At 41.0% G+C, this 11,274-nt stretch overlaps 1 protein-coding gene across 1 annotated transcript; it reads right to left on the reverse strand.

Annotated features, from left to right (window-relative positions):
• Nucleotides 1–943: 943 nt before the first annotated feature.
• Nucleotides 944–11,210, reverse strand: lg13h9orf85 (linkage group 13 C9orf85 homolog). The gene is made up of 4 exons (XM_029677626.2): nt 9,582–11,210; nt 9,322–9,428; nt 7,344–7,457; nt 944–2,796 (listed from the first exon to the last, which is right to left on the reverse strand). The coding sequence occupies exons 1-4, from the start codon at nt 9,681–9,683 to the stop codon at nt 2,634–2,636; spliced, it is 486 nt and encodes a 161-aa protein (XP_029533486.1). The 5' UTR covers nt 9,684–11,210; the 3' UTR covers nt 944–2,633.
• Between the last annotated feature and the right edge of the window lie 64 nt (nt 11,211–11,274).

Here is an 11,274-nt window from a genome sequence, read left to right on the forward strand (position 1 = left end):
AATGTTGACATTAGTAAATTGCTCGCCCACATGACACCATACATGCGGTCTGCCATCTGCCCGGTACAGTTGAATCCGGGATTCACCTGTGAAGAACACACTTCTCCAGCGTGCCAGTGGTCTTCGAAGTTGAGCATTTGCCCCTGAAGTTGGTTACGATGCCGAAATATAGTCAGATCGAGACCAGATGAGCTTCCCTGAGATGGTTTCTGACAGTTTGTACAGACATTCTTTGGTTGTGCAAACAAAGTTTCATCAACTATCTGGGTGTCTGGTCTTAGACGATCCTGCAGGGGATGAAGCCGGATGTGGAGGTCCTGGCCTGGTGTGGTTACACGTGGTCTGCAGTTGTGAGGCCGGTTGGAAGTACTGCCAAATTCTCTAAAATGACATTGGAGGCGGCTTATGGTAGAGAAATTAACATTCTCTGGCAACAGCTCTCTGGTGGACATTCCTCCAGTCAACATGCCAATTGCATGCTCCCTCAAAACTTGAGACATCTGTGGCATTGTGTAGCATGACAAAACTGCATATTAAAGAGTGACCGTTTATTGTCCCCAGCACAAGGTGCACCTGTGTAATGATCATGCTGTTTAATCAGCTTCTTGATATACCACATCTGTCAGGTGGATAGATTATCTCAGCAAAGGAGAAAATGATCACCAATAGGAATATAAATAGATTTGTGCAAAAAATTTGAGAAAAAAGCTTTTTGTGCGTATTAAACTTCTCTGAGATCTTTTATTTCAGTTTATGAAACATGGGACCATGTTGCGTTTACATTTTTGTTCAGTGTAGTTTGCTTAACAAATAACTTGCATGATGGATTCCAGCTGTTGTGCAATACTAGGAGTTAATATACCACAAACACCAAGGAGCTTTTCCAATGGCTTATAAGTAAGGGGACCAAATGGTTTGGGTCAAAAAAATACTGAATACCCCGTTGAAAATGGTAAAACATTTTTATTAAAGGCCTACTCCTTATTTTCAAAAACACCACAATGGTAGCCACTTAGTTTCAGAAGGATATCACAAGTTCATATGACTAACCACATCATAACCTAAAATCTAACCTTGTTTTACTCGTGTTTTACAAACAATAGGCCTAATGTATTGCTTCAAAATATGGTTGAAACTATCAAGAGATTGTTAGGATACGAATGATTAATAGTGCTTTATATAATGTCCCAATAGGCCAAGTAAATTAGCTAACATCTTCAAATGAAATAAACCAGAAGACAATTGTATTAAGCAACTTCTATGTCGTAATCCAGACAATTTCAAACAGGCGCAGCTTCAGCCCCAAACCACAGACGTTCCAGTTGATAGAAAGACGCAGATCACCTCACGCAGAAAGGAAATATGATTGATACACTTGTCTTAATCTCGGGGGGCATTCCATGCGAGTTTGGCCCAAAGTTTATTATGTTTAGGATCTTCTTGAAATTCAATTAATAGAAAAAATGTATATTTTTTATTCAATTTAACTTGGCAAGTCAGTTAAGAGCAAATTCTTATTTACAATGACGGCCTAACCCGGACGATGCTGGGCCAATTGTGCGCCACCATATGGGACTCTCAGTCACGGCCGGGTTTGACACAGCCTGGAATCGAAACAGGGTCTGTAGTGATGCCTCTAGCACTGAGATTCAGAGCCTTAGACCTCTGCTCCACTCGGGAGCCCTATATGTTTGGCATACTTTTGATATCCGCATCTAAATAATTAAGACATTTTTCGAAAGTAGCAAAGTGTGCACTCTGGACATTTGAGGCAGCATCTACAGACTAATTATTGTAGTATCTTAAAGCAATCTATGCACGAGGACAGACTACGCCTTCAAAGTAAGGAAACACATTTTGTTTTGTTATTTGGGTAAACTATTCCTTTAAGTCAGGAGGAGCACTAAGGTCATTGGATTTTAGATCATGTGATTGAATAAGCAGAACAAAACTGGCATGTGGTCATTACCAAAGGCACTAAATAAAACCCACTGAGATCATCAACTAATTATGTTAATAGTGTGGTAACGAGTTAGTGCGACTCACCATAAAGACTATGGTCCACTTGTAGCTCTAAAAAGGGAGAAAACAGAGAAGATGTTCCACTATGGCCTACAGAGGAAAGCATTCAGCTGAAATAATGCATATTACTCAAAATACATTGTCAGAATAAATAAAAATAATCACTATTTTCTCAAAATGTATCTTTTGGCATATGTGCACATACGTGTGTATTTCTGTATCTGGAAAAGTTCAAAAACAGCTGCTGGGGCACAATAATGACTTCAATCCAGTAGTGCTTGTGAATATTCCTTCACAAACAAAACAAGATAATGCTTCCTTAAACCCATCAAAGCATGACAAAAATTGCTCTCTCATAGGATTTACTACAAAACAGTTAATTGAAAGTGGGGTTTGTCCATTTAACGTACCAACACAAGTAGGCTATTGTATTTTAGAGTGAATAAATCTAGTGATGAGTCTTCTTAGCAAAAGTATGTATAATCAGAGGATAAGTATATTAATAAAATGGATAGGAGGTACATTTAGGATCATCCTGGTTTAGCAGTCTTTAGTCTTTGAAAGTAACATGTGCCACATTAGGGACAAGGGCCTTGCCGCTTCCTGCCTTCTCAGGACCCGAGTGAGTCACTGGCAAAGTCATCATCATCATCACTGCCCAAGTCACCAAAGTCATCATCAAGCTCATTGAAGTCCTCCTTCCTCCGAGTACGTCCGGTCATCTTTTGATTGGTGTATTCCTCCTCTTCCTCTCCCTGCTTCTGTGTGTTAACCCTTTGGGAGGAATTTGAATTAAAAAACAACCAAAAATGACAAATGGAACCCTTTGATTTTTACAGCCTGAAACTACTAGTGCCCAACAACACACTTTCGGAATGTCGACCTAGGTTTTTTGTAGGTTCTTCAGACTTAAGCCGATTGAAATAGAAGTAGGGAGGACTGGATAGTTGTAACACTTTTTACCTTTTGGATAGTTACTCCAAGCTTTTTAATAGCTAGAGTTCAAAATGAGATACAAACAACTTAAATTTGTCTGCTACAAAATGTATTTTAAAGCAATCAGAGAATGCATGATTTTGTATCAAACACATGGAGAGTAATGTTACAACTGACCCCGGGGTCAATTAACAGTATTTGGGGTGTAATATAAAGAACATTGTTTAAAATCCATTACATACCTGTATTCAGGTTGAAAATGGCAGATTTTGACAATAAGTGCCTAAATTTGAACGCCGTGCCTGTACAGTAACATGCTATACATGAAGTCAGAGCTCTGGCTCGGCGCTTCACAGCTCTGTATGGGTTTTTACGGACGGCTATTCTGAACTTGAGCACCTTGTGCGACAAGACGCTCACTGTGCACACTTTGGAGAGGTGTGTGGTAGCGCTGGGACGATAAACCGGAAATTATCGATACCGACCACTTATCACAGGCATTTTTCGGATATCGTTCAATACGATCAGTAGCCTAAACTAGAGAAATTTGAAATGAAATAAGTTTGCTAATATGGGTGATTGTTAATGGGATAATTGATGGCTACAACCATCAAACTAGTGGTAGTTTAAAGGATAATAAAAATGGACACAATAACCCATAATGACAGGTTTTGAAATGGCAAATTTGTATTTATTTTTAACCCCAGAAATATCACATTTACATAAGTATTCAGACCCTTTACTCAGTACATTGTTGAAGCACCTTTGGCAGCGATTACAGCCTCGATTCTTCTTGAGTATGACACTACAAGCTTGGCACACCTGTATTTGGGGAGTTTTTCGAATTTTTCTCTGCAGATCCTCTCAAGCACTGTCAGGTTGGACGGGCAGCATCGCTGCACAGATATTTTAAGGTTTCTAAAAGAGATTTTTGATCGGGTTCAAGTCCTGGCTATGGCTGGGCCACTCAAGGACATTCAGAGACTTGTCCGGAAGCCACTGCGGTGTTGTCTTGGCTGTGTGCTTAGGGTCGATGTCCTGTTGGAAGGTGAACGTTCGCCCAGTCTCAGGTCCTGAGCGCTTTGGCGCAGGTTTTCATCAAGGATCTCTCTGTACTTTGCTCTGTTCATCTTTCCCTCGATCCTGACTAGTCTCCCAATCTCTGCTGCTGAAAAACATCACAGCATGATGCTGCCACCACCATGCTTTACCGTAGGGATGGTGCTAGGTCTTCTCCAGACGTGGCGCTTGGCATTGGCACTTGGCATTCAGACCAAAGATTTCAATCTTGGTTTTATCAGACCAGAAATCTTGTTTCATGGTCAGAGTCTTTAGTTGCCTTTTGCCAAACTCCAAGCGGGCTGTCATGTGCCTTTTACTGAAGAGTGGCTTCCGTCTGGCCACCCTACCATAAAGTCCTGATTGTTAGTGCTGCAGAGCTGGTTGTCGTCGTGTTAGGTTCTCGATCTCCACAGAGGAACACTGGAGCTCGGTCAATGTGACTGTCAGGTTCTTGGTCACCTCCCTGACCAAGGCCATTCCCTCCCGATTGCTCAGTTTGCCATTCCAAATCATGTCCAATCAATTGAATTTACCACAGGTGGACTCCAAGTTGTAGAAACATCAATGATGATCAATGAAAACAGGATGCACCTGAGCTCAATTGAGTCTCAAAGCAAAAGATCTGAATACTTATGTAAATAAGGTATTTATGTTTTCTATTTTATAAATGTGCTGTCATTATGGGGTATTGGGTGTAAATTGAGGGATTTTTTATTTATTACATTTTAGAATACAGTGCCTTGCGAAAGTATTCGGCCCCCTTGAACTTTGCGACCTTTTGCCACATTTCAGGCTTCAAACATAAAGATATAAAACTGTATTTTTTGTGAAGAATCAACAAGTGGGACACAATCATGAAGTGGAACGACATTTATTGGATATTTCAAACTTTTTTAACAAATCAAAAAATGAAAAATTGGGCGTGCAAAATTATTCAGCCCCTTTACTTTCAGTGCAGCAAACTCTCTCCAGAAGTTCAGTGAGGATCTCTGAATGATCCAATGTTGACCTAAATGACTAATGATGATAAATACAATCCACCTGTGTGTAATCAAGTCTCCGTATAAATGCACCTGCACTGTGATAGTCTCAGAGGTCCGTTAAAAGCGCAGAGAGCATCATGAAGAACAAGGAACACACCAGGCAGGTCCGAGATACTGTTGTGAAGAAGTTTAAAGCCGGATTTTGATACAAAAAGATTTCCCAAGCTTTAAACATCCCAAGGAGCACTGTGCAAGCGATAATATTGAAATGGAAGGAGTATCAGACCACTGCAAATCTACCAATACCTGGCCGTCCCTCTAAACTTTCAGCTCATACAAGGAGAAGACTGATCAGAGATGCAGCCAAGAGGCCCATGATCACTCTGGATGAACTGCAGAGATCTACAGCTGAGGTGGGAGACTCTGTCCATAGGACAACAATCAGTCATATATTGCACAAATCTGGCCTTTATGGAAGAGTGGCAAGAAGAAAGCCATTTCTTAAAGATATCCATAAAAAGTGTTGTTTAAAGTTTGCCACAAGCCACCTGGGAGACACACCAAACATGTGGAAGAAGGTGCTCCGGTCAGATGAAACCAAAATTGAACTTTTTGGCAACAATGCAAAACGTTATGTTTGGCGTAAAAGCAACACAGCTCATCACCCTGAACACACCATCCCCACTGTCAAACATGGTGGTGGCAGCATCATGGTTTGGGCCTGCTTTTCTTCAGCAGGGACAGGGAAGATGGTTAAAATTGATGGGAAGATGGATGGAGCCAAATACAGGACCATTCTGGAAGAAAACCTGATGGAGTCTGCAAAAGACCTGAGACTGGGACGGAGATTTGTCTTCCAACAAGACAATGATCCAAAACATAAAGCAAAATCTACAATGGAATGGTTCGAAAATAAACATATCCAGGTGTTAGAATGGCCAAGTCAAAGTCCAGACCTGAATCCAATCGGGAATCTGTGGAAAGAACTGAAAACTGCTGTTCACAAATGCTCTCCATCCAACCTCACTGAGCTCGAGCTGTTTTGCAAGGAGGAATGGGAAAAAATGTCAGTCTCTCGATGTGCAAAACTGATAGAGACATACCCCAAGCGACTTACAGCTGTAATCGCAGCAAAAGGTGGCGCTACAAAGTATTAACTTAAGGGGGCTGAATAATTTTGCACGCCCAATTTTTCAGTTTTTGATTTGTTAAAAAAGTTTGAAATATCCAATAAATGTCGTTCCACTTCATGATTGTGTCCCACTTGTTGTTGATTCTTCACAAACAAATACAGTTTTATATCTTTATGTTTGAAGCCTGAAATGTGGCAAAAGGTCGCAAAGTTCAAGGGGGCCGAATACTTTCGCAAGGCACTGTAAGGCTGTAATGTAACAAAATGTGTAAAAAGGGAAGGGGTCTGAATACTTTCCGAAAGCACTGTAAATCACAATGCTTTATGGGTAAATAATCACAATAAGACACAGGGTGACATTGCCCAACCCCAGTCTACAATGAACAAGGTACATTTGGATGATTTGTTTCACTTTGGCTGCGGATATGACTTTTCTGTACCATTCTTCCGGAGCGCGAAAGGTCCCGAAGCTTCTGCACATGTGCGGATCACATTCTCCGCATGCAGTTATTTACCTCTACGTTATGTAAAAAAAGTGTGGTCTCCCTCACTTCACATTTCTCACTGTCAATCGTGAATGACAATTCTCAAGTTTTACCGGTGAAACATCTATACAGAATCTGCATACAAACCATTTGATCTCAGTAAGTTTCACTGGGATGTGAATTTAGATTTTCTTGAGGAATTTATACAGTCTTATTTTGAATTATGTACAGTGAGTGAATTTTGCCTAGTAGCGCACCGTTGAGGTTTGGCCACATGAGACAAAAATGCAACCATTTGCACAATATTCCTTAAATATTTAGAATACTATCATTATGTAATCTTGCACTTTGATCTAACTTTATTAAATGAGCACCATACGCCAGAGTAACTTGTTTTATACGAGTAGCTAAGAGCAGAGACGGTGCGTAAAGTATAGAATCCCGCAAATGCACTGAAGCGTCGGGACCTTAAGTGCTCGGGAAGGTCCAGAAAAGTTGGATCCGCAGCCACTCAATATTTGTTTCCCTCCAGTAGATAGCAGTCTTTGAAACGCTGTGATTATCGTATAGGAATGTTTTCTGGACTTTGATTGACAAGCTGCATTCTGAACACCACCCCGAAACAGACAACACAGTTCCCAAGCAACATCTCTGCCAGCTTAGCCCATTGTGTGTGGGCTTTAGACTCAGACACACCATAGCGTAGGAAGTAGGAACACTCACGGAATTACGATGTCCTCTTTCTTCCCACACTTGGCACAAAGCTCCAGCTTCAGGGCACAGGTTTTACAAATGACGTGATATGCATCCTTCACCGTCTTCTGAGAACATTTCACACTAAAACACACAAAAACACAGAATATCCAACAATCTTCCCTCGGTCTTCCACATTTAAAACAAGTATAGAGAAAAACATGTCCCTCACGAATGATGTAGCGCTCCTACTTGTGTCAATTATTCATACGTATGTTGCGAGAATGAATGATTTTTATATATATATTAGTTTTTACATGTTGGTTGTGCATTTTCAAAAGTCTCCTTGCAAGGTTTCAACCGCAATGATGTATATACACCGGATAGTTGACGTCTCTGGCCAATAAGACCATTTAAAGCCAATGTGCCAACAACATCTTAGCACTCCTCCTTTCAGGGTTTTGAGTAATGGGAGTGCATTGACAAAAATCAATATCCCAACATTAAGTAAGTCAACCTATCAACAATGGCACGATGTGTGCATATGGATGCAGCCAGTGCCAATTCAATGGATGTGGAAAAGCCATTTAAATTTGTAAGTACCAAAATTATATACACTGTAAAACTTCTATTAAATTGCCAAGTCTACGGAACACATTTCAGAAAAAAAGAAGTTTTAAATAAACGCTGGATCTAAATGAATTGTTTACTAGGTTTCAAGTTTTATTTGTTACATTAATTCAGTAATGACTCGAACAAAAATAAGTTAATCATCCGTTTTGAATCGCTAGTAAAAAAAAAGTTTTTTAAATGTTGCCTGCTAACAGCTGAGAACTGTTAGCTAACTGGCAAGCACAAAAACAGTCAGACCCCGAGATATCGAGAAGGGTGCAATTGCGGCCATCATTGCAGGAACCCCTTTTATACCTATATTGGTCAATTCTTAAGTTAGGACAGACAGGAGGCGGGGACGCTCCACCAGTACAGTAGGTGACAACAATGCACAATAATGTTGGACGCCAGCCGCCATAAACCCAAAAGAATAACCGTGCACCGGTAGGCGGTGTCCTACGCCCCAGATATCGGCATTGCTTTTCCGCAGTTCTGTTAACGACGGCAAGGGCTGTTTGTTAGCTTAGCCAGCTAGTCTTAAGGATGACTCTGTTACACAGCAGGTGGGGCCAACATACAAGAAAGCTACCTAGCATACGGTGTCGCTTTAGCGGTGCTAGCGAGAGGCGGGGACGACCGGTAGTAGCAGGCTTGGACGGTCTACCATATACCGGGGTATTTGGAAATAGCCACGGGACGGTTTTTCAATACCGTTTAAACTATTTCTTGGAATGTTTTATAGACATGTATATTTGTAGCTACTTTTTAAAGTAAATATCTCAAGTCAACTTGTGCAAGATGTTAGGAGATAAAGATCGTTCTTCATTTCAACTTTGAGAATGTTTAAATTATGATGCTTACCGGTAGTCCTCAGTCACGTGGTGTTTGTTTACAAGCACACAACGACGAGACTTGTGCAGCCAGGGGATCTAGTTACAATATGGAATTCACAACTAAATGTTTGTCAGCTAGATAGCTTATAAGTCAACTGTCGAAGTTGTGCTAAATGCAAAACCAAGTTACGTTTGGTAATAGCAGAGAATCCAATCCTGGATCAAGATCCTTGCTGTCTAATTTGTTTGGCATTTTTTTGTTACTTGTATAACTTTGAGCTGGGATGTATGTCTGGTGTACGTACTGGTGTGTTTCTTCTCAAAACCAAAAGAAAGAAACACAATTTAACATTATCACAAACGGGTAAGTACTGATGGGAAGGCAAGTATACATCCACAATAACATAAGATGTTTGAGAAAACCTTATACTTTCCCCCCCCCATACAGGTTAAAGTTGGAATAGTAAACCAATTAAACATAGGTTGAAGGAAAATAGGATTTTGAATGGAAAGAAATGTTAGGTGTCCACGAGTACAAAAGGGCATAGCATGCTTGTACTCACCATGTTCGAGGTTGGGAAAGGGATTTGTATTTGTTGTATTTGACTTTCCACTCAATAACTTCCTTGCAGTGTTGACATAACCCGTCGTGGACCTTCGAGTTTGCTATCTGCAATAATAACATCCGATATACACACAGAGAAATTTAAAACAGTAGAGCTACAATTAGCCCAGCAGTATTCATACAAATGGTGAACATACTGTAGCTGACTTGTCAGAGTGGCTCCAAATGTACGTTAGCCAGCCAGTCATAAGACCCTACCTTTACTTGAACACTTGCTCCATATTTGTCGTTCTTGTAAGCAGTCGTGTTTTGGTGCTTTTGACCTCGCGACCGCGATGCGTTGCCCTTTTGAGAACTCATTTTTATCTAAACATAGGTTTCTAACGTTAGCTTGATGTCAGCTACCACAACACATGGACCAGCGACTCGTCAGCAAACACACAAAAAAAGTCCTTCCGGGTCACGGATTTTTAAAGTTTAGAAATAAAAGCCTCTCAGAGAACTGTCACTAACCACGTTTCATCCACAGTTTTTATTCGATTAAGCATACCATATACAAAAAATCACGACAGCTGTGATGGGAACAGGAAGTCTGGGGCTGTCTTTCTTGGTTCGGTCCAGGCCCCTTAGTTCCAGTGAAGGGAAATCTTAATGTTACAGCATACAATTATATTAAAGTCCAGACGATTCTGTGCTTCCAACTTGTGGCAACAGTTTGGGGAAGACACTTTCCTGTTTCAGCATGACAATGCCCCCGTGCACAAAGCGAGGTCCACACATAAATGATTTGTCGAGATCGGTGTGGAAGAACTTGACTGGCAAGCAGAGCCCAGCTCTTGTGGCTGAATGGAAGCAAGGCCCTGCAGCGTTGTTCCAACATCTACTGGAATGCCTTCCCAGAAGAGTGGATGCTGTTATGGCAGCAAAGGGGGGACCAATTCCATATTAATGCCCATGATTTTGGAATGAGATGTTCCACGAGCAGGTGTCCACACACTTTTGGTCATGTAGTTTATTACAAATATCCACATGCGAATATGTTATTGACACTTTCCCTTTCAGATAACGCATTTCCCTCATCCCCAGTCCGCATAAAATGTAAATAAGTATGCCATTCAAAATTTAAGCTCTAATGGTGCTTTCAAGACAACTGGGAACACAGACAAAAACTAGGTCAAATCATGACGTCAGTGATCTTCAGGTCGAAAAGTCAGAGCAAAAGAAAGATGGCTAAGTTACCGACTTTGAATTCTGAGTTGACTTTTTCAAAACGACTTTCCCAGGCGGAGCTAGTTTTTTCAGAGTTCCCCGTTGTCTTAGGCTACTAAAGTCGGATATTTCCGAGTTTCCTGTTGTTTTGAAGGAGGCATTAGTTCCCAGTGATGAGGTTCGATTAATCACACCGGGCGCCAGTTTAGGCGTTTTTTTTCTATCGGTTGAAGAGTGATTGCATTCGATTTGGAATGGCTGCCTCCCGGTCGTGAGCCAGGTGCCCGCTTCAAAGCCACAGCAAAGTCGTCTCAAAACTAAAGTGACGTAATTAAGCGCGTGTAGTAATTACTAGGATTATGTGGTTTCCTATGCAAAATTGATTGCTTTTGATGAAAACGCTTTATTTGCATTTCCAATGAAAAGTAGTTAGAAAAGTCTAACATTTATTTTATCGAAAAAATAATAATATGTTGTGTGTTTCTGGACCATCCACCATGCTGCCTTGTTGACAAAATGATCGAGCCGTGCAGATGAGCGTTCGATTTGAGAAGGGCGCGCCTTCCTCTGCGTTTTCGTCTGATGACTTGACAGACTATGTCCGATGCCCGGCGGCTCAGCATAATCGAATACGCCCAGTGGGTCAGTCGTTTTCAACGCTGCAAAACACCGCCTTGAGCAATCTGATTGGTCTCTGTTAGCACATTGTAGTTTGTAATTGGCTTTCTTATAAACCAATCCA

Source organism: Oncorhynchus nerka, linkage group LG13 (genome assembly GCF_034236695.1).
Source record: "Oncorhynchus nerka isolate Pitt River linkage group LG13, Oner_Uvic_2.0, whole genome shotgun sequence".
NCBI classification, from domain to species: Eukaryota; Metazoa; Chordata; class Actinopteri; order Salmoniformes; family Salmonidae; genus Oncorhynchus; species Oncorhynchus nerka.

What these genes read in the sequence shown, in the direction of transcription:
- lg13h9orf85 (XM_029677626.2), bottom strand. Translation starts at nt 9,683, where the DNA reads ATGAGTTCTCAAAAGGGCAACGCATCGCGGTCGCGAGGTCAAAAGCAC. An exon ending in CTTTCCCAACCTCGAACATG is followed by an intron (nt 7,458 to 9,321) that starts GTGAGTACAAGC and finishes TGTGTGTTTTAG; the next exon opens with TGTGAAATGTTCTCAGAAGA. An exon ending in AAAGAGGACATCGTAATTCC is followed by an intron (nt 2,797 to 7,343) that starts GTGAGTGTTCCT and finishes TTCCTCCCAAAG; the next exon opens with GGTTAACACACAGAAGCAGG.